The sequence below is a fragment of the Erpetoichthys calabaricus genome, chromosome 5 (genome assembly GCF_900747795.2).
Source record: "Erpetoichthys calabaricus chromosome 5, fErpCal1.3, whole genome shotgun sequence".
Lineage (NCBI taxonomy): Eukaryota > Metazoa > Chordata > Cladistia > Polypteriformes > Polypteridae > Erpetoichthys > Erpetoichthys calabaricus.
Window position 1 is genome coordinate 198,382,731 of NC_041398.2, and position 24,400 is coordinate 198,407,130.

Consider the following 24,400-nt stretch of genomic DNA (forward strand, 5'->3'; position numbering starts at 1 on the left):
ACATATATATATATATACATACATACATATATATATACATACATACATATATATACATACATATATATATACATACATACATATATACATACATACATATATACATATATATATATATGTGTGTATATATGTATATGAAGAGAGAGAGAGTGGAAAACATGACAGGTTTTCAGGCTTATAGCATAAAATGCTTATCACACAATGTTTAGAACATTTAAAGCCGAGCGCTGACCTGTCCATTTGCTCACTCTCGTGTCCTCTCTCTTCCAGACTGCATCCGCCCCAGCTACTTCTTCCGAGCTGCTGAACCAGCTCAACAAAGAAGGTTTTGTGTTCTTTTAATGTGAAGAAGGAGCTTTAACTTGTGCGGTTGTGTGCTGAAGAAAAAAGTCTATTTTGAATAAAGCCTTGAGACTGTTCCTGCCTTCTAAACAATAAAATTATTCTTTCCTATATACTGTATATTTCTCTATTATAATAAAAAAAATCTTGGGTCGATACGTGATCTTCTCGGAAGACACTTTGACATCCCGCGAGAGACACTTTAACGTCACACGAGACAAGGCAGTGAGACAAAAGGACAGCTGCTACACAGGCTTTTAAATGATCGACGAGCTGCCCAATAAGCAGAATATGCAGCTCGGCGGTGGCAGCAGCAGCAGAAAGCCAGCAGCTGATCCGACCACATTTCCTTAGCGTGCGTTCTGTCATGCCCCCCCCCTTCACAACACGAGCGGCACAGATTTGAAGTGGATGGAGCGGGGGGGTTTGGGGTCTGAGGGGCTGGGCGAGCAAAGCCCCCTAGTACAGTATAAAATCAAGCTGGTCTTCAAACCCAAGCACCTGGAGCAGTAAAGCAGCACTGCTAAGCATTGCAACTTTTTCATCTTTCAGGCAATGACTTAAAAGTTAAAAGTATGGCATCTATCACTGAATACTTGTGAAACTGCAGTGAGCTATGAGTTAAACACAGAGGTGCTTAAAACTTGAATCAGTGAAGACCTATGGGGCTATTATTGCTTAATAATTTCCTATCCACCATAATATAAACTATCTGATTAGTAGTGTGAAATTAATGAGGAAAGGACAATAGCTAAGAATCTACAGAATCTGTGGATGCTGCATGAATGCCATGACTCTGAGCACAGCAGATGTTGTTCTGCTTTAAACATTATTTGATGTGGTTTTCTGCAGTCAGGGTGTGTGTATATAAAGGTAGTTTTCAATCTTTTACAGAATTTGTCAAAAATATTTTTAGAGCAGTAAATACACACAGAACCCTTACTACTACTTGGAGTGTAAATGGTGTCAGACTGTTCAAAATATTTTTTAATCTTGCTGCATAAAAAAGAAACTCAGTGTGTTAAATCCTTTTTTTGACTCCTTTATTATTCTGTACACTGCCCTGCTTCGTGCTCAGAATTTTCCAGTCACTTAACAGCTGGTATATGATGTCGCCAGTGAAAACGCATTCCCGTTAGGAGAATGCTTTTACTCTGAGTAAGCAGCTGGGTGTGTGTGTGATTAAGAGTGCTCCATTCTGCATAATTCAAAATACACGCAGAGTGGGATTGTACAATGATGATGTTATTAAACAATTTCTTTTACACCCTAGAGAGTTTTTGACATGGAAATAACTTAGGCTTTATCCAACAATTACACATTGTGTGATACAATATGTAACATTTTTATATATTTATGTCAACTAACAGCAACAAACAATGGCAACTGAAAATGATAAGCAAAATCTGCATAAACCAGTCAACTTACACTCAGTTTTTTGAAGCTGCCATAGCTTCAGCATTTTGTTCCAAGAAGTTCTTAATACAAAGAATGAATTCTTGCAGCCAACTTGTTATTTCATTTAATTATACAGCTTACTCCAATTCTCAGCGCTCTCAAAAACTACTTTTATTTCTTACCATCACAAAGATTTTTATAGTTTTTTTCAATCCACTAGTGCTCATTTAATAGTAGAATTTTAGTTAATGTCCTTAAAATTGTCATTACTTCATTGTCTGCAATAAATAATACACTGCAAATAATAATATAGCTAAGGGTGAACAGATTTTTCTATTTTCACCTTGGTGTGTTCCTCATGGAAATAATACAAAATACTCCTAAAAACTGAGAAACATTGTAGAAATATGGGCTTTAATGTATTATGAGCCACACAATAGAGTATTGACTTTTACTAACAACAAGAATTAGATCTGAAGTAAGAAAAATTAAACTATAAAAAAATAATGTAGCTAAGGGTGGATGGAGTGAACAGATTTTTCCATTTTCACCATGATGTGTTCCTCAGAGACGTTGAACAAAATACTTCTAAACAATGTAAAATGGTGAAATGGGTGATTTAATGCATTATGAGTAACATAATGGATTAATACCTTTTACTAACAACAGGAATTGTATTTGAATTAAGAAATTCATTTCAACAGAAACCCGTTGCTTCTGTTGCCAACCAAGAACTATGCCTATGTACTACTTTTTGTAACTGGAATGTGTAAAGATTTCACAGATATAAATCTAACTACCATCCTTTGTAAGATTCATAAGATATAGTTAATTTTTAGGAGGAGAAAATAACCACTTCAATTATTTTGCATTATTGGTAATAAAAGCACAATAGAATATGAAAAAAATTAAAATGAAATCATCACTTAGGTATTTATAACAATAATAGGTAAATAATTAGTCAGTGTATCAAGCACATTTTTTCATTTACATGTAAAGAAAAAAAAAGATGGCACTTTAAAACACTTAAGTGTTTCACTATATTTAAGGAGCAATGATATGCAAATTCTGGATGTATGATCAATCTTCCCTGTGTCATATAAGCTGACTAACACGGATATCAATAAGGATTATTTCTTATGCTTTATTTTAGTTATTCACAAATTGCAAGAAGTAAACAATCAAAGAGTAGTTTAAATGACCATCTATAATTATGCTTAGTTATTTTAAATGGAAAAACGGCATATGGCAGCCATGACTATAAAAATAATGAATTTTATTTTCAATGTGTTTTCACCTACTGTCTTAACTTTCTCAAATAATAAATCAACTAAGAAAGGAGTACATTACATAAAACACCCCTCATAACTTGGAGGCTGGCAGCAGTACCTGTAGAGATTCTTCTGTTTTTAAATTAAAGCTGATTTTTTTTACTTCTGTCACTGAAGATATATGAATGGCATGTGCTGCATACTGTTAACTGTTATTTTATTGGCACTTCTACATTCATTGTGAAAAACCCTCTTCATGAATCGCGCACGATCGTCAGAGCGTTTCTCCCATTGTGAATCAGGCTTGATCATCTGAGAGGTTCCTCTTCATGAATCAAGCTCAATCATCAAAAGGTTTGGGGCACCAAGCACAAACACTGGAGTGTTAAGTTACTGTGCAACCCACTAAAATTATAAACAATAGCAACTTAGGACCCACTGGCAGCAGACCACGACCATCCCCAGTGGTTAAGAAACACTGTTCTCTATGACACTATGCATTGCTCAAAAATAACCATCTTACTATCTTTTTGAAATACACACATTCCAGGTATACCTTTTTAATATAAATATGATAAGAACGAAATTTTCACTGATAATTGTTTTTCCTCAAAATTGGCATTGTACCTTATTCAGATTCACAATGCACAATGGCTGTTTGAAGTTCTAATCAAATGTTCTTTATGTGTGTTGTGGTAAGCAAAAATCAAGAATATTTTAAATAGGTTTCTAAACTTACTGCATTGCTATGTTTGTTGCTTCCATGTTACACGGTATATCCAACTTTCAGCACAAATTCAGAATACTGTAACAAAAAACGACTTGAGTCTCTTAATAAACACATTCTTTTTATTTGTCCAATTAAATAATTTAACCCATTATTAATTTATATAACTCTTTTTCCCTGTTTATTATTTTAATGATAAATTTCTGAGAGCTCATTTGATATTATGCTTTCACATGGACAAAAGTGACGAAACGAGGCATGATTATAAATCCTAAATATTTTTGTTACATTGCCTTTAGTTATATTTTTTATCCATCATACTTGCATGTTCAATCAATATTTTTAAACTGACACTATAACACTGTAAATTTAATAGATATAATTTACTGTACTGTGTAAATAAATTTTTATTTTAGGGTTTTGATAATTTAAATGAAATTATAATTTCCCCAATAATTTTCTGACTACTGTATGTTGTAAGAAACTTGGAAAACAAAATTAGTGCTTTAAAAAGCAGGAAGAAGAAAAAAAAATTACAAAGTACAAAGATGAATAATTTCTGAAGGCACGATATTTATTATATTTTTAAAGATATTTTTTACAAAATAGATCACAAGCTTCATAGAAAAGAGATTATATCCCTAGGCTCAAAGAGTCTTATCCAAAATTTTTTTTTTTTTATTGGGGGGGAATAGTGCATATCGTACAGCTAAAGTGCCTAACAAGAGAGAACTAAGCACACTATAGACAGATTAACTATCAGGAAACAAGCTTAGGTTCTTTCTTCTGCTAGCAAACCTGGAAAGCCAGGAAATGAAAAAGACAAATTTCTGGTGCTTCCTAGTTTCTATGAATAACTAGCATTGCAAAAGCTACTTCTTCAAAAACACATAGTGGGACTCATAATCATTACTAAACATCCAAATAAACAGATAAGACAGACTATTAAAACTGCTGAACACAAGATCACTGCAATATGGAGCCATATACACAATACATTTTTAACTTGTGGAACAACTGCTGTGAAAAGTGTCATTTGCACACTTGTGTCTTTCTTGAGTGGGAAAAGGTTGCCAAGGTCAGAAGTGGCCTAAATGTGAGACACATCAGAGAACATGTACAAATCATGCTCTACTTATCCACATGGTGCTCCAGATGTAAATAAACTAAGAGCAACAATATGCAAGACAGAGGTTATTTGGACTGTTGGAATAGCAAGTAAAAGGGTTCTCAAATGGAAAGGATAGAATCCAATATCATAATAATGAGCACTGGCAGCCAGGGTACTGTCAAAGAATCCTTAACCAGTAATTGGGCTTCAGGAGTGCATGGATATTTGGAAACAAGAAAGAGGCTTTACTGGGAAAGATCCCGGGGCTTTGGGATTATCCTAGAAGTAACACTTTGGTAGGGTTTAAAGATCACTTACAACTATTGCCCCCTTTAGCTTGAAGGTAGGAGGTTAGTTGAAAAAAAAAGTCTCAAGAACCAAGGAGAAAATTCCCCAAAATGTACAAACTTTTGAGAAAGAACATCAGAGATTAGTAGGAGACTGTTTATTGGAGCTCAAGTGTGTTTGATAGGTAGATAAATGAGGAAGACAACACCTAGCAGACAGGAACCAGACCCAGTGTGCTCTGAAATCTAATGTTTATTTTCACTTGTGTTTCTATAACAACATGCTTTTTTAATTTTACAATCTCTTGTGTGTTTCTTGTTAATAAATGTATGCATTTAGTGCAAAAACAGACATATATATACTGTACATACACAATAAAAGCCATACTGTAGTAGAAATGGAAGGCTAAACCATTTGCAAAAACAGGACATAGATGCAGCTGACTTTTTAAATTGGATCTCTAACTTTTATTTGCCTTAACTGACACATCTGGTTACTTCCACAATTAATGTACATATACATTTCAGCAAGACCACATAAAGCAAAGCAAGGAAATGGTAAAAGGAACTATCCCAGAAGCTACAGGAACAAGGCCAGAAACAAGCCTAGAAACTGCACCAGTCCACTGCAGAATGCACAAGAACTCACTCACACTGAGGTTAATTTACAGACACCAATTTACCTAACATGCATATCTTTGATGATACAGGAAGTAAGGCAGAACAATGCAATGCACAACAAAATACATGATGGACAAATCCAACCTTTGGTTTTGTTGTGTTGATCTTTTAGATCTTACCTTTCGAACTAAGCGAAGTGCCTGCGTCCGCTCTACTTCATTACTCTGCTGTATATCTATGCACCTAAACAAAAAACAAAGTTATTTGTATTTTACCCAAGGGCTTTCTCTCTAGTTTAAAGCTAAGTACTTACTGTAAATTCTTCTTATACGTAAAACTCTACAAATATACTGTAATCCTTAAAAAATGTTCAGCACCTTGTGCTGCATTTTTTTAAATATAAGAAAAGTCTTTTTACAATTACTGGTTTAAAGCAAATTCATTATTATAAATTCATGTTTTTATAAACTGTGTCAATGACACTTTCATTTCTTGTTTCTGAACCAAGTCAACATAGCTACTAAAAAAATAAGAATCATGCACTGTGCTATCATTGTTTAAAATAATACAGTGTATTTTTGGAATCAAGTAACAGGACCAATCTCTCCATATGCCAAAGATTGTAAAATACGTGATTTGGGTTTTTTCAGCATTCATGTTGATTTGGTTCTGAAACAAGAAACATAACACTATAAACCACAAACTTGCAATGTACATATTTTGGTATAAAGAGTCTAATTTTTGGTGATTTACAAAATTGGCATTGCAGTATATACCCTTCGGGTTTAGGTTCAAAACTTTTATTAACTCTTATAAAATCAACTGAAAAAAGCTATTTAAATCGAGCAAATACCATTTTAAGCTGAGGAAAAAAATACTTTAAAACAACTGTGTTCTGTTGTTGTTCCTAACTGCACTGAATATAGTGATTTAGTTATTTTCAAAGTTCACACTTGTACTGAAATTTAGCAATATAAAATAATGACGGTTTGAGTGAAAATTTAACTCAAATACAAACAATGCCACAGAAACAAGATTCAGTATTTTTCCATTATAGTTTTCAATTGGTACAACAATTGTAAAAAAGCAAGTCTTTATAAAAATTTTTCATTGGTAAGATTAACATACACTGGATTTAACAATATGATTGAAACAAATGCTCAAAGACATTGAATGAAAGCTAGAAATATATATGAGAATAAAAAAATCTTAAGGTGAAAGAGAGAAGTATATGCAAAGAAAGGTCAATGCTACACAACAATACTTCTAGTATTGTATTTCTACTAAAACATAAGACGGAGGAGTATTACGGAAAAATGGGGGAAAATGCTGAAGTAGTGAGGTTCCTTTTTATTACTTTACATGCTTTATATAAGAAACTGACCTTCATTATTTTGATTTTAGGATTGCAAGCATACTTTATTTTCTCTGTCAACAGTATTTTCAGAATTCAAAAGACATTTCATATTTTTCTTTTTTTGCTTTCCTATGAGACAAGCTTACATAGAAAATACATTTAAATACTAAAAGCACTTGGCAAAAAAATAAAAAGCTATATTGCAGACATTATTACCTAGCTATTAAGTAATCCACTCGAAATTGTAGCACCTTCTGTAAAATACTGGTATCTCGGATGAGATATCGCAAAGCTCGGAGACCTGCTGCTCTCACCTCTTTTGCTTCATTTAATAATGCTAATCGCAAGCTGTGAAAGAAAAGAAGAGTACATTAGACAGATGTCAGTAATCATTATAGCTAGAAGAGCTATGACAAAGATATGTAGAATTCACACTTAAAAAAACCCTTGGGAGATAAAAGTCAAGGTGATGTTAATAGCTGGTACTTTTTTGAGATACTATAATATTTATTTTTTAAACAACTATATGTAGATTTAAAAGTTGCTTACTTTATATTTTAAACTGTACTACTAATAATGAATACATACTAATACACATAATATGAAGGTAAATCTTAATTTAAACTCACCATTCACGCACAAAATAACTATGGAAGGAATACTACATAAAATAGCAACTTCGAATCTGCTTTATCTAATTCAGGGCTTTGCTTTGGACGTGCTCTGTCTCGAAGTATGTCAGAGGACTGGGACTTTGTGAAGTGTGGTCTAGCGTGGGGAGGCAAAATGGAGGGTTGGGGAGGTAAAATTGAGATGGGGAGAAAGAGAGAAATCAGTTTCTAATCTATCCTTTTTACCCCCACAATTGCCAACACAACAATAGGCTTCATAGCAATAACTCCTGTCAAAATTGGAAATTAAGGTTAAAGCTATCTTATGTAGTAATGCACTACCTTAATTGAAGACTACAAAATGTCAAAAAAAGTTCAGAAACAATGTCTCTATGGCCAAACAGTGAACTCTGTGAGCTGGAATGTCAAAGGTCTCAATCACGAATTAAAGAGAAAGAAAGCATTCTCTCACCTAACAAGTATAAACACCATTTCGGTTGCAAAGAGATTGCATTGGCCAAATATACCACTCCAACTATAACAGGCAACCCTGTTGAATTTTATAAAAAATTCTCAATTAAGTTAGCTTTCCTTTTATTAGCAATATTTACAGACGCAAGAGACAATAAAATTCTACCTCAAACTTTTCACCAAGCATTAATTATTATCCTTCCTAAGCAAAATAAGGACTTATTACAATGTAAATCATACAGAACAAACTGACTTCTGAATAATGATGTTAAAGATACTCTCCAAAGTTCTAGCTAGAAGGATTGAGAAAGTGCTTCCTTCGGTAATATCACAAGACCAAAACATATTTATTAAAGACAGACACTTAGCATTAAATCTTTGATGCATGTTCAATGTAATATATTCACCCACAAAGTCAAACACCCTGGAGATCTTATTATCTTTGGATGCAGAAAAAGCATGTGATATGGTTGAATGGGACTACCTATTTAGTACATTGTACAAATTTGGGTTGGGCTTGAACATATGGATTCATTCATGGATCAAACTACTGTATACCAGCCCAGAAGCTTCAGTTTGTATTAACAACATTATTTCAGACTACTTCAAACTAGAATGTGGTACTAGAAAAGGATGCCCCCGTCACCACTGCTATTTGAAATCGCCATTGAGCCATTGGTTGTTCACTTTCGAAATGCTTCTGAGATAAAGAAGATTATCAGAGAAGGACCTGAACAGAAAATATCACTATATGCAGATGATATGGTACTACATACAACAGATCCACAGAATACTGTGCTTGCAGTCCTAACAGCCCTAGCAGAATTTCAAAAAAATATCTGGACTCAAAATTAATTTGAATAAATGTGTGCTTTTCCAGTGAACTCTCTAGCTCACAACATCTGATTGAGAACCTTCCCTTTTATCATCGCAGATCAGTTTAAATACTAGGGGTAAACATAAAGCTCTTTTTCAACAAAATTTCACTGTCTGCATGGAAAAGCTTACACAAAACATGCATAGATGGTCTTCCTGCCATCTCACTTTAGCAGGGAGAATTAACACTGTTAAGATGAATATCCTTCCTAAACCTCTTTTTCTATTTCAAAAATCCCCATATACATTTACAAATCATTTTCTAAGAAATTAGATTCAATCATAACCTCATTTATTTGGAATTCAAAACATCCACACATGTAAAGGGCGATCATACAATGATCTAAAGCAGAGCGTGGCATGGCTCTACATAACTTTCAGTTTTATTACTAGATGACAAATATACAAGCTATAAAAACCTGCATATTGACACAAATAGATGAACACACACAGGTTGGGTCTGCCATAGAAATAAAATTCTGCAGTACTTGTTTATATTCCTCGCTTTGTGCCCCAGTAAATAAAAGTTATCATCAATTTACTAACAACCCAATTGTCCTTTATTCACTCAGAACATGGAACCAATGTAGGAAGCACTTCAAGATACAGTAGAGAAGCTTTTATCTGTGACACCTCTATACAATAACTACTCTTTTCCACCCTCTCAAACATACAGGATTAAATCAATTAGAGATTTGTACATAGAAAACGTCTTTGCACCCTACAAACAATTACACTCCAAATGTACCTTCCCATCAACATAATTTTTCCACTACTTCCAAATTAGAAACTTTGATAAACAAAATCTGCTCAATTTTCCTCTTCTCACACCTATTTCTATTCCAGAAGAAATACTGATCAGTCTTGAGGACTCAGACAGCATCTGTATAATATATAAAAACATTTTAAAGTCCCTTCCTTTCAAACATTTCAGAGTGCAGTGGGAAAAGGATAACTTACTCAACATTTCAGAAAAGGAATGGAAGGCAGCCATGCATAGAATTCACTCTAGCTCCATATGTGAAAAGTATACAAATTATTCAACTCAAAATCTTTTATCATGCATATCTGTCTCATTTAAAATTGTCCAAAATGTTTCCAGGGCAAGATCCAATCTGCGAATGTTGAAAGCGAGCTCCAGCCCCATTGGGCTATATGTTATAGGTATGCACCAAATTAACATCATTCTGGACCAGAATCGTTAAATGCCAATCAAACAGCCTTGGTGTCACAATCACTCCTAATCCATTAACAGCTATGTTTGGTATACTCCCAGATGGGCTTATTGATTATTGTATTTAACTTTGGTGTTGGCTTTGATTGTCTGAAATAGATTTAGAAAAAGACAGAAAGTTACCTTTTACACTTAAGAATGGTTTACTAACTGGGAAATACCTTGACTTTTAAAGGGCCAACTTTGAATCTAGCACCCAAGAATTACTGTAGGTAATTGTTGGCAATAACAAATGCCAAGAGTGAAATACTGAGCAAGAGCTCAAACAAAGCTTAGTGATAATATACTGCCTTAGATACCTATGATAATTACAAAAACAGAACTACTACTTATTAACTTATGTTTTCTAGAAAAGGTTTGAATTGAACAATTAGTCATATCAGTGGTATTTCTTCTGATTTTGCCCATGTGACCATCTTTTTCATTAAAGAAAGATCAATTCTGTTGAAGTCCTCGTTAGTAAGATTTCTTTTACTTTAAATATAAAATTAACCTGTTGTGTAAATTTTCCTAACATAGCCTTTAAGATAGGCAGCACTTCCATATAATATAACTAAAGGCAGGCAGCATAAAATTAATTCTGCCAGTTTTTACTACAAGGAAAAAAATACTTAATGTGCAATTTTGTTAACTAATTTAACATATTTCCTTAAGGTAATCTTTATAAAACATTTAACTAATTTAATATATTTCCTTGAGGTAATCTTTATAAAACACTGGATTATTATTTGGCTTTATAAACATGACTTGAAAAAAGATATACTTAGAAATGCAGTCGCTGAACAACTTGTTGCTGCAAGTTTAATCATCTGCCAGCTTTCTCCTGTCTGCTCTGACTTATATGTTCCACAATGCTCTTTGGGGCAACGCTCTAATAATATTTAATACTTAGACCAAAGTAAACTTGTAATTGTAATATATCTGTTGTGCTTTAAACACTGTAACTTTTAATATGGCTTCCAACATTTAGTTTCATTATAAAATACAGTGCCCTCAATAAAATGTTTGGGACAAAGACAGATTTTCCCTTGATTTTGCTATGTCCCAAACATTATGGTTAGCTAATATGGGGTGATCATGTATAAAAGGTGTTGTCATCTCTACATGGTATGACCAAAATGTATGAAAATGCTCTTAAATAATTCAATGTGTACTTAAATCACATCTGAAAAGTTTGATTTGTAATTTTAAACTGTAGAGCAGAGGTAATACCTTTTCCATACTTAATTCCACAGAATGTAATGCATAAGCTATGTTTTTAAGCTGTTCTAGTACATCCACCTTAATAAAAGGATAAGTGTCTATGTGTTTGTCTGTGCATCCACCTGGTTGCTATGTTACTGTCATTCCAAAAGATGTTGCATCACAAAAATTTTTAGTAATAAAATGCATTGCATTTATAATTCCAATAGATGGCATAAACAGTAACACTACTTCTGCGAGTCCCATAGCAATTGGCACTTAACAGAGACATATGCATTGCATGGAGCACTGCAAAAATTATCTGTCTTAGACGGGTAGCACAGCTAGATACGTTTAAAGAAGATACACATTGATGATCTGTAGAAAATCATAGAAACACTTTCACTCTTAGAATGATTACATTACTGAAAAATTCTACTCTACAAAATTTCATCATTTGACATCTCCTCCAAGTTTGTGCCTACATGATGCCTGCTTTTTTTAATGGAAAATCAGGCATTCTGTTAGTACCCAGGAGAGTTTGTTTCTCTAATAAAACCACACTACTGTACTGGGGCAAATGCCAAAGGCCAGCATAGTAATATAGCTTAACTGACTTTTTCAATAAAAAAAGAATTGATTAATCAACACATTAAATAATAATAGTTCAGAGTAATAAAGTTAGGCATAACCCAAAAGACATGCTTTACTGTCTCTAGAATGATGCAGGTTTAAACAGCACATAGGTTTTAGAGAAAAACTGTACAATTTTTTTAGGACATGTTCATGTCATTTAAACCCCCAGATACTCTCACATGCTGTAGATTTCCAGTATGGGAATGTTCTACTTTTCCCACAGTAAGCTGGCATGTGAAGAAAACATCCCTGCAATCTTTCTTTAATCTTGATACAACAGTAAAATAAGCTCATGCTGCTTGCTTTTGAATGGCAAGGTACAAAGGCATAATGTTTTGGGGCTTTATGTTGTAATGAAATCATGCAGTAATATAGTATCTTTTAAGAAATACAACAAAAATTGCATTCAGCATATATCATGTTTCTCTTCATTTGTGTGAACTGCTTTTACGTTGAAATTTACCTAAAAAAACAAACAAAAAAAACATAAAACCAATTCTTATGCATCATATTCAATGCCTGAATGTTTGCCAGCTATAGAGTGTTGGATACCCTGAAGAAATACAGGTAGAGAACCTCCCATTATAAGACAAATCTCCTTCTATTGCGTTACTCCTATGACTCCCAGTTCCTGCATAATCGGTCAATTTCAATGTATTATATTTGAAATAACCATTTCATAACATCTAAACTATGCATTAAAAACTGAAAATAGTTGCTTTCTTAACATTTGCATTGTAGAGAGAATGGTGTTAACCATTACTAAACAAATTCATTTTTGAAGTCTATACAATTAACTAAAGGTTTCTGAATACGAGGCAGCTGAGCTATTCCTGTGCTTAATTGAAGGAGCACTGAAAATTCATTAGTCGAGCAGCAATAAACTTTACCTGCCAGTAATGCAAGTCATAAGAAATTAAATGCACAACATTCTTTATACAGAACAAGATAAAACAATGGGGGAAATATACAATTTGTTAGTGCTGTTATGTAGATCATTTGAAGTTAAAGTAGTTATGCATTTAAGCAAAAGTGGCATGCAAAATACTGTAGCACTTCCTCTTGAAATATCAATGCAATGTTGAAAAAGGCAAGAGTGAAAAATCAGTAAAACAACTAACCACCCACAAAAGCTGTGTGTGTGTGGGCTTTTTCATCACCATGGCAACAAAGAAAGATGCTATGTTATATTCTCTAATTGGTGACAATGGGTTATTTTCAGGGAAAGGGGTTATGGAAATGGGACTTGAATGGGAACGTCTAAATTTCACTGAAAAGCACAAACTAAAAGTAAAACATCTGAGGAAAATTACAATTTACAGATCAAGAGGGTTAATGAGTTATATTATCATGGATTCTTCAGCAAATAATAAAATAATAATAAAGGAATCAGATATCCGTGTACCCAAATTAGCATGCTTAGAAAATTATGAACTCAGATTCAAAATGTCTAGATTTGAAAAATACATTAAATCACTCAAAATTGGGATCAAGCTATACTGAGATTAATTCAGATATCAATTCAGATATCAATTTATATCATTTTAGAATGCAGACAAAACTGACTGAAATACTGTAGGTAAAAGGTAAAATGAGACTGAGATTCTATCATCCATTTATCCATTCACTACATACCGCATGTACCCTGCTTACCCGGTTCTAGGTCACAGAAACTTGTGCATATTTCATGAATTACTACTAATGTGGCAGGCAAGGAAATGGTTTTAAAGTTTCAGATGTTCTGGCTATGCAGATCATACGAAATATGATGTACATTCATTTCTTCTTAGAGTTAAATCAATTTATTTTTCCAGACTACTTTAGAAATTTTACTGGTAAGTGAACGGCATTAAAATAGGGATGTAAAAGGCAAAGTCACTAATGTAGGAAATTAGTCCTGGAACTAACTCAGATCAAGATCCTCCAAAACACCAAGAATCTGACATTCTTCATATGAACAAAGCTGAAAAAATTATAGAACGAATCTGCCAAAACATCCCAACCAACATATGAAGAACAAGCTACATTACTTTGAGTACAAGTCAGTTTTCTCATGATACAGTATAAGCAATTCTACAATTAGGCTCAATAGCTTTCCAAAACAGCTGAAGTGTATATGGCCTCTAAAATTAGGAAGTGAATCTCCATCTAAGCCAATAAGAAAACTGTTATGTCTACGAAATAGTCACAATGACCATGAGCTATGCTTCATCACTGCCTCTGGAATACAGGGACATATTCTACCAGAAATGGGAACATTTTTCTCAGGGAAAATGAAGTAAAATGTATAATGTATAGTACCTATTAGGAGCCACAGTAAAGGAATTCCTGCTGCTCTTATTTTCCTTTAAGTTTATTTATGTCTTGAGTTTCATTTTGTACTTTGAGTACATTACTAAAAATATATTTGTGTATATAATAGTATTAATAGAAGAAACACTGTGATGTTGGTATTTAATTTTACACAACTTTGGGACCACCATCTTTACTTGAGACTAGTTTCACTAAACAATATAGCCATGAGAAATTACTTTATCATCTTACTAGGTGTGAATAAGCAAATGACACTACATCCATACAAAGATTATCCTGGTAATTTTTCAAGTGCCCCGTGATAGAGGCTATGCTCTTCTTCTTCTTCTTAGTATTTCATAAAACTGTGGACATTTGGACAGTTCACACTGCAGGATAACTTATAACCACTCTTTTGTCTGACTGTTTAGTTTAACCTTTGCATGGACCTTACAACCATGTCTGCCTTTAACAACATATACAAATGCATAAATGTAAGTGGTGCATTTTTCTGCCATTTTAACCTTTCCTATGATCACTAGTCCTTTAAGGTCATGCCAAGTGAAATTTCATCAGATATGTTTAATTTCTGTAACATTCTTCTTCTTATGCCTTTATAGCAACATCCCCAACCCACCAAGTAAGATATAATATGCAACCACTCCCTGGTGCCATGATCAGCAAATTTTATTAGTTAAACTACAGTCATCCTAAATGCATTTCTCTAGACTGTGATTCAAAACCCAAGCAAAATTGACAGCGTAGACACTCCAGCTAGTAGGCCAACTAGAAGCAGGAAAGCAGAAAACACTCTTCACAGCACCAATAATGACCATACTGGAATGGTTGTTTACTTGTTTTAAATAAACTATATTGCATTGTATTTTACATTTTATTATACACACAAAAGAAATATATATATTTGTAAACGAAAGAATTAAAAGGCGTTACCATATAATAATTTCTTCATATGTAAAGCCTAACTTCTCTTCACTGTGGCCAAAATTGCAGAGAAGCTGAAAAAAGTGAAAATATCAATTAAAAATAAACATAATAAGACTAAATTAAAACATACCATATGATGACCTTCATTAGACTGTACTTGTGGCTAATATAAAATATTAACTTTACACAGCATTGTCAAAAAACAATAAAATAAGACAACACTACAGTACAAGATTAATAAAAAGAATTGTAAGAAGTTATAAAAGACAAGATACATCCTGATTAAGGCTCTCAAAGTACCAGTTTAATGTTTTTTGCAACTTTATAATTTGTGGATTTTTGAAGCATTGATTTACTGTAAGATATTTCCAAGACAATACAAAAAAATTAGGAAAGCAACATAATGTAACATCCAGAAGTGGCCGTGCTACGGCAGGCGGACACCCAGACTATTGCAAAATCACTCTCAGAAATGTTCATGTGTATTGGTATCCCTCGCGAGATTTTGACGGATCAGGGCACTCCCTTTAACTCTTGCATCATGAAGCAACTGTGCGAAAGTTTTGCAACTAAGCAGTTACAATCCATGGTTTATCATCCTCAGATAAATGGTCTGACTGAAAGATTTAATAAAACCCTAAAACAGATGATTGGGCGGGAAGCCCATGACAACTCAAATGCTGGGATACAGTAGTGCCCTTCCTCCTGTTTGCTGTCCGCGAGTCCCCCCAAGCTTCTACCGGGTTGAGTCCTTTCAAACTACTATTTCGCTGCCGACTGTGCAGGGTGTTAGATATTTTTTGAGAAGAGTGGCAGGGAACTCGCAAGGCACCTTCTAGGGGGAGGTTTGTCGACCAAATCATTTTGCTGCAAGAACAGACTTCCAGATTGTTCTCTATTGCAGTGGAATATCTGCTGTGCGAGCAGGAGGAGCAAAACATGACTATGACAAGATGAGTAAACTTCACAAGAAGGGGGAATCGCGTACTGGTGTTGATCCCATCAGATTCGCATACATTTCGGGCTGAATGGCTAGGTCCGGCAGTAATTGAAGAGTGTATGTCCCCAGTGAATTCTAAAGTCAGAATTCATGGTCGATAGAAACCTGTACAAATTTTGCATTTTAATCTATTAAAGAAGTGGCACGACCCCCATCAGGTCCTGGGGCCTCATGTATAACGCCGTGCGTAGAACTCACACTATAACATGGTGTAAGCACAAAAGCGGGATTGTGCGTACGCACAGAAAAATCCAGATGCAGGAATCTGTGCGCACGCATACTTTCACGTTCTTCCACTACATAAATCCCGATCAGCGTGAAAAGTAACGCACGTGCACGCGCCTTCTGTTCCGCCCCAACTCCTCCCAGAATTACGCCTCTTTGAATATGCAAATCAATATAAATAGCCTTCTGTGAAAAGACAATGGGAAAAGCACAGGGGAAAATATAAGAATTTCAGCGAATACCAAGTGGAGGCAAAGGAAAAACGTACTATTTGTTGGTTTAAACAGTGGTATAATCAACAAAAGAAAGTTGATCGAGTGACAGAGTGTCGGAAAAACTCGAAAGATCAAATTCACAAAGTCGCACAGTGCCCGAAATAAAAAAGAAATCACATATCAAAGTCGCCGTGAAAAGGCAAGTCGTAGCCCACCGTCTGAGTGTCATATGAAAGCGTATTAGGGTACAGACAAAAAAAATAGGCACACAGTGGGGAAAAAAACACGAAATGTCAACTTTAATCTCGAAATTTCCACTTTAATCACGTAGTTTATTTTGCCATTAAAGTAGAACATCATAAACTTCATCTTAAAATCGTTTATTTTACTAGTTTCTCAAGTAGCATGTTAAATGCTTTGTTCTGTGTTTGATCTTCTTTGTGCTCTATGTGTGTGAATCACTACGTGCTTCCGTTCTTTCTCTTTCTCCGACAGAACACAGAATGCATTACATTTGAGATATTACAGCTCTCTGAATAATTAAAATACTGAGATGTATACGTGATATCATTTTCATGATGATAGGAATCAAAGCATGTTATTAAACATGGGAACACGGTGGCGCAGTGATTGTTCATATCTCACGCAAGAGGCTTGCTGCACCATGTGCGACCTTCGATGAAATAATTTATTACAGAAGTACTGTCTCTTTCAAACGTACTAACCTCCAATTCCTGTCCATACTTTTCTTTCTCCAATCGCCACACAATCAACTCTGTAATAGACGTTAAGCCATTTGTAAGCTTAGAACGCCGATTCTTCAAAACTTTTAAGGAACACTGAAATATCTTCGTAGTACATGTTTAATTATTCTATTTGTCTATCCTTCCAGTGTCGTGTCAGCACCAGCAAGAATACAGCGCAAGGCAGGAGCTATCCTTGAACTAGCTATACGCTGCGGCACCGTGTCCTCACATGTTTAATTATTAACAATACAGATTATTTAAATGAAGTTAAAGTTTTATCTGTATACTATAAGCAACATATTTTGCTGCATTTCATCTTAAAAATGATATTGTCATCATACGCGCTTTATAAAGTAGCGCAGGTTGTGCAATATTATAACTGTAGTGTAAGTTTACAGTGAGGTGATTGTACTTATAAGTACAAACAGTTCTACAAGGAGCACTTGATGGACTGATTGTGTGCGTTTATAGTTCTTGGGATGAAACTGTTTCTGAAACGCGAGGTCCGTACAGGAAAGGCTTTGACGCTTTTTGCCGTGGTTGAGGTAGTGTGTACTTGAAACTGTATACCGATAATTCTCTTTCCGATCATCTGCTGCTGTGATTCATACTCAGATACAGTGATATAAATACTCCGAGTGGTGCAGTGAGAGTAATATGGAAAAAGATGATCCGCAGTGGCAACCCTTAACGGGAGCAGCAAAAAGAAGAACAAGATGCAGTGAGAGTAACAACGCTAAAGCAGTTATGGTATTTGGAATACTATGGCTATTCCCTGGCCCATTATATTGCTACAGGTTAATTGCAATCAGATGCATTACACTAATAAACAATATGCAGTTGATTTCAGTGTATTTATAAAGCCGCGTCAGGAATGTGGAGCTAAGAAAGAAAGGATGAGCACACAGGAACAGTAGTTTGACCATTCTGTGGACCATTATATTGTTACAGGTTAATTACAATCAGATGCATTAAATTTATGAACGATATGCGGTTAATTTCAGTGTATTTGATAAAGCCGCCGCCGTGGATGTGGATCTAAGAAAGGGTAACCACACAGGAACAGTAGCACTGCTTTGACGCTGGGTGCCGCCAGTCTGCAAAACCGAGCGGAGAAATTGCGTACGCCAAGGTATGAGTTACCGTGGAAATGTGCGTGGCTTTACGCCAAGTTTAGGTTTTATACATCGCGATTTGAGCGTGGAAAGGTTCGTACGCAACATTTCTGTGCGTACGCACCGTTTATACATGAGGCCCCTGGTCACGTCCGCAGCGGTCCCTCAGACTGAGGTCACTGTTGGGGATGAGTTAACTGACACTCATAAGGCAGAATAGCTATGACTGATTGAAAGGAGCTCAGACTTCTTTTTGGCCATGCCTGGCCGAACAGAAATTACAGAACACAAGACTGTGACTGCGCCTGATGTTACTGTACATGTGCCCTCATATCGCCTTCTGGAGGCAATGAGGAAGGTGATACAAAAGGAGGTTCAACAGATGCTCAAGATGGGCGGAATTCGGGAAAGAAAAAGCGAGTGGCGAAGTCCTATTGTGCTTGTCTCAAAACCCAACAGTTCAGTTCAGTTTTTATATTGATTTTAGGAAGTTGAATAAAATTATTAAGTTTGATGCATACCAGATGCTGCGTGTGGATGACTTCTTAGAAAAGCTCGGGTGGGCCTTGTATATTTCCACCCTAGATATCACAAAGGGCTATTGGCAAGTGCTCTTGGAAGAGTCCAGTTGCGAGAAGACAGCGTTCGCCAATCCAGACATGCTGTTTGAATTTACAGGGCTTCTTTTTGGTCTCCATGGTGCACAACTGACCTTTCAGTGGATGATGGACCAGATCCTACGTCCCCATTCCTCGTATGTGGGAGTATATCTAGACGATGTAGTCATTTTCAGTAATGATTGGAGAGTTCATCTTGTCCACCTGCAGGTGATGCTTGACAGTTTGAGGCTGGCGGGGTTGACAGTTAACCATAAGAAATGCAGACTGGGTATGTCTGAAACCCATTATTTGAGATATTCCATGGGAAAGAGTTTGCTCAAGCTTTGAATGGAAAAGGTGGGGGAAGTGCTTGCGCATCAACATTGCGAAACACAGAGGTGGGTTTGTGCCTTCCTCGGGGTTGCGGGATACTACAGGCGGTTCATTCCCAATTTTGCACATTGGGCCGCCCCCTCACTGACTTGACAAAGGGCAGGAGGAACCGTAATGTTGTTTGGACTGATGTCTGTGCTACAGCCTTCTCAGAGCTAAAAGCCTATTTATCCTCATTCCCAGTTCTACAAAATACGGACCTTTTGAGGGAATTTATTCTGCAGACAGATGCAATTGCTTTTGGTTAGGGAGCGGTGCTTTCAAAATGTTTTGAGGGTTATACTGTTGCCATGAAGGGCAGTACATGGCCGGCAACAATGTTTAGGTAGGCAATATGCGGTATGTTAACATCCACATGAATGCCCAGATTCAAGGTTTCCCATAAGAATATTGTGCAAAGCATCACACTCCCTCCACTAGCTTATCTTTGGCCCACAGCGCACCCTGATGCCATCTCTTCCCTAAGAAAACAATGCACATATACCAGGCCACCCACATGATCTTAAAAAAAACGATTCATCAGACCAGGTCACCTTTTTGCCCATTATGGGGACTTCAGATGGTGGACAGGGGTTACCATGGGCACTCCTACTGGCCTGAGGCTACGAAGTTCAATATGCAGCAGGGTTTGATGCACTGTATGTCATGACACATTATTCATATACCAATCATTAAAATGATCTGAAATTTGCACCATAGCACCCCTTCTGTTGAGTTCCTGCAATGATGAGTCTTGATCACCTAATACCCTGTTGACACAGTTTGTGGTTTTTCCCTCCTCAGACCATAAGCCCCCTACAAGCCTTGCTGTTTTGGAAATGCTCTGACATACTGTAGGCTGTCTGACCATAATGATTTGAACCTTATCCAAGTCACACATGTTCTGCACTTAATACACTGACTATGGGTACCTAATGTTATCTTACCATCTAATATACACCTGACCTTAATATGTACCCTTGTTGTGAGATTCTGTAATCATTTGCTTCATATGGGAGTGGTCAAAATGTCTTGGCTCATCAGTGTATGTGCAGAAATTACAATACAACTGCACTTTTGTTAGGCATTTATTTTCAGGGACTGAATACTGACACAAACAATTTTTTTTTAAATTCTAACACAAAACAATACTAGATTAAAACACTGTTTATTTTATATTAGATCCACTAATATATAAATAAGTAGAACATGTCCTTGTAATGGACAAATGAAAAGTAAGGGTTCAGAAAATAATTTTAAAAATTACTCAGTATATGTAAGTATGTCATTAAATAATTAGAGCTTTTTTCTAATACAGGGATGACTTAGTAATAAAGAGAAGCAAAATTAAATACGAGGGGTTAACAGTTTGAAAGAGTAAAAGGCTACAAAGCTAACTGTTGACGCACAAGTGTGACCTTCAGAACATCATCATGGCCTCCAGCTATGGCCAAATAAAACTCAGTCACAGACTGTTGTGTAATTTTTCCATTTCATTTGAAATCTATTGTAATGTTATAGTTACAACACTAACCTTAGGCATTCACTGGTTTGTACAAAATACATTTCTAAAAAGAATGCAAAATACTGCTGTAAATAATGTTATCTCAAATACTGAAAGAAAATACTACATGCTGTGATAGAAAGTTTTGACTTTTAATTTTTCCTTATTATGTGATTAATATTAGTCATTGTAGAGTCGAACATAGTCAAGAAATACATAAAAAATACAGCATTGCCATAAAAACATTAGTAATATCTGAAAGTAAAAGAAAATAATAAAGCAGAAGACAAATACTTTACTTTTAAAAAATAATATTTTTAAATCCCACTTTAATTAGTCTAGGTTTCTGCTGCTAGCCCTAGGTTGCTTATGCTACTCAAATGTGCATTACATCACTACAAACTGTAAACCAGCTGAGAGGTAAAGAATGACAAAAAGAAAAAGTGTATACCAATTGTTTAAGGTGATCAATTACTGAGTCAATGAAAAGAAAAGGTGATAACTAAAAATCTAATACAAATTACAACACATCCATTAAGGGCTTTGATTTAGAAGTGTGACCAAAATGATGACTAATAAGAATGCAGTGGCATTTATTCTATGTGCAATAATAGCACAGTGATGTATTTAGCAAAAAAGTATCAGACCTGGCTTTATTGAGAGTCTCAAAATTATCACTGTATGATTATGTCCTCTGAAAGATGCTACATAAAAATCATGCTTTTTGATAAAGTTAATGAACACTGGTCTACAGTTCAGGTTTAGCTTGTACTATTTTTAACCTACAATGATAAAAAAAATAAAATAAAGACTGATTGATTGAACAGGACCTTTATGGAACTCTAAAGTGATTTAAAACCAGTAGGCCTAATAGTAGTGAAAAAAAATGATTAAAAATATACATTGCCACATTGAAAAATTTTATTAGCTATTTGCTGAACAAATCAAATTATTTTTAAATTGTAAGTCAAGCGCATTTATAGCAGAATAACAAGTAAAAGGACAATCACAGAAAGACCAAGCATTTCTTAATCGTTAAATATTATACAACAGAACAAATACATATTTTAGGAATCAAGCATCTTCATGTGACTTTATAACAAGAATCTTTCAACAAACCTAAAATAGATTCATGCCATGGTCCTTTATATAAGCTTTGGTGACAGTATTTCAAACCGACTGCATGTTTTTGCGTCACAATCTGTATACTGAAATTGTTATTCACTAAAGTGATGTCAGAAACCAGGCATAGGCGTGTGACACTCACAAGACTCGAGGATCACATCGCTTGACTGTTCCCACACCTTAAAAGGAAATAAGTATCAGAGGGAGCAGTCTTCCAGATTCATGTCATGTTTTTGCCTCTACAGCTCAGAAGAGATCAAATATACAAACACAAGGTTGAAACATGAAGACTGCTTTTCTGCATGAAAAACATGACAGCTCATACAAACAACTTATACTTTAAAACTCTTCAAACATCCAGTCCATAAAGTAAAGAATTATTAACCAGTAAAACTTCTGAACTTAACAAATCTTTTCTTTCTACAATATATACATTTCAAGTCTGTTTCTTAAGCAGTAATCCCCATCTACAAATAATATAAGGGCTTTTCAATTAGAGCTAAGCTTTTTTCTCAGGTGAGAAGACATAATTTAAAATTAGTTTCTGGGGAAAAAAAAGAAAAGGCACATAATGATTTAAATGATAATTTCTATGTCTGGTCAGAAATGAAGGCTTTCTTGATGACTAAGAATTGCACAGAAATAAGGCTGAACAACTTTAAAAATTGTCAGATATAAACCATACATTGCTTTACAATGCTTGATGATATTTTCAGGAAAGCACAATTTTTTTAATGTTTGAATTGCATTCTATTTTTCCAATTTTCAAATCAAAATAAAGTGTAAAAAATATATAAATTACATACTAATTTGCTGCATAATATGAACAGAGATGGGAAACTAGTGACATTCAAAATGGTAAAAAAGGAGGAAGGCTCAATTTAACATTGAATTGTTTAAATGTCCACTCTTATTGTCTATTACTATATCAAGTGTAAAAATGTGTAACTGTTCAAAGAACACATCTATGGTATTCAAAAACCTGTCTATCCCTTAACACTTTCCAAAACCTGCTTTTTCTTTTACAGATTTGCAGGGGAGCACAGCTAATTTCTGACCACATTGTGGACAACACAATAATGTAAGTTGCAACATACTTTGCACAATCTCACTTTGGGCAAATTTATAGTTTCCATTTAAGCTAAAATGCATGTCTTTGGAATGTTAAAGGAAACTGGTGTATCTAGACAAAATCTATGTAATCTTAAAACACAAAAGACCAGGCCATGAGCTAAACCCAGAATGCTGGTAGTATTGCTAACCACTAAGCCAAGAAATCAAGCACCATATTTTTTACATTTCAAAACATTTTAAATAAAAATTATGCTATTGCACTCTTCAGAGCGAACAATGCTTAAAAATAATGGTTATATACACAAAAAATACCTTAATAAAATTGTTCAGATGGCCTAACTTTCTCATGTTGGAAACGCCTTGGGGTTTGGCCACATTCTGAAGAATTTCCCGCAAGTTGTCAGCAGGGTCTGTGAAAGAGACAAAAAAAAAAAAAAACAATATGAATGTTACAAATAGAAACCACTATCATATATTCATTACTCCAAGCAGTCTGTATCCAACTACAATTTTACCAAGTGGATAAATGAACCTTGCAATTAAGGAGTATTATGAAAAATTGCTGAAACAATTCTTTTCATTTACTTCACAAATAAAGCCATACCGCATAAAATGTTTCAGAGTAAAAAAAAAAATGTCTATGCATGGAAGTGTGTGTGTGTCTGTTTGTCCAGTCCAGAAGTGCGAAGGTACAGCAATGAAGTTTAAAGAGCCAGCAAGGCGGACCCAAATTAACAAGTCAGAAACAAACTCGCTTACCTGCTGATAGACAAGTGGGGCGACCACGTCCGGAAAACGAAACAGCCGACTCCGTTTTTTTTCCTGACGATTTCAACAGTTTGTAGGAGCCCAGGCTTTTTACAGCACGGGCTTACACAGGTAGTATATATATATATATATATATATATATATATATATATATATATATATATATATATATATATCTATATATATTATATATTTTTTTATATTTTATATTTTTGTATATGAGATGCTGAAAATGTTGAAGCAAATAGTATGAAATGCCCCAACTACATTCAAAAAACATGAAGAAACACAAGCAT

At 34.9% G+C, this 24,400-nt stretch overlaps 1 protein-coding gene across 1 annotated transcript in view; it reads right to left on the reverse strand.

Moving 5' to 3' along the window:
* Nucleotides 1–24,400, reverse strand: part of LOC114652861 (rapamycin-insensitive companion of mTOR-like) — a 164,283-nt gene that overhangs the window by 89,265 nt on the left and 50,618 nt on the right. Inside the window, exons 3-6 of the mRNA XM_051927674.1 lie at nucleotides 23,649–23,746; nucleotides 15,368–15,432; nucleotides 7,331–7,462; nucleotides 5,937–6,000 (exon numbers count right to left, since the gene is read on the reverse strand). Of these exons, the coding sequence (XP_051783634.1) occupies nucleotides 5,937–6,000; nucleotides 7,331–7,462; nucleotides 15,368–15,432; nucleotides 23,649–23,746 (359 nt within the window). The remainder of the gene's footprint in view (nucleotides 1–5,936; nucleotides 6,001–7,330; nucleotides 7,463–15,367; nucleotides 15,433–23,648; nucleotides 23,747–24,400) is intronic.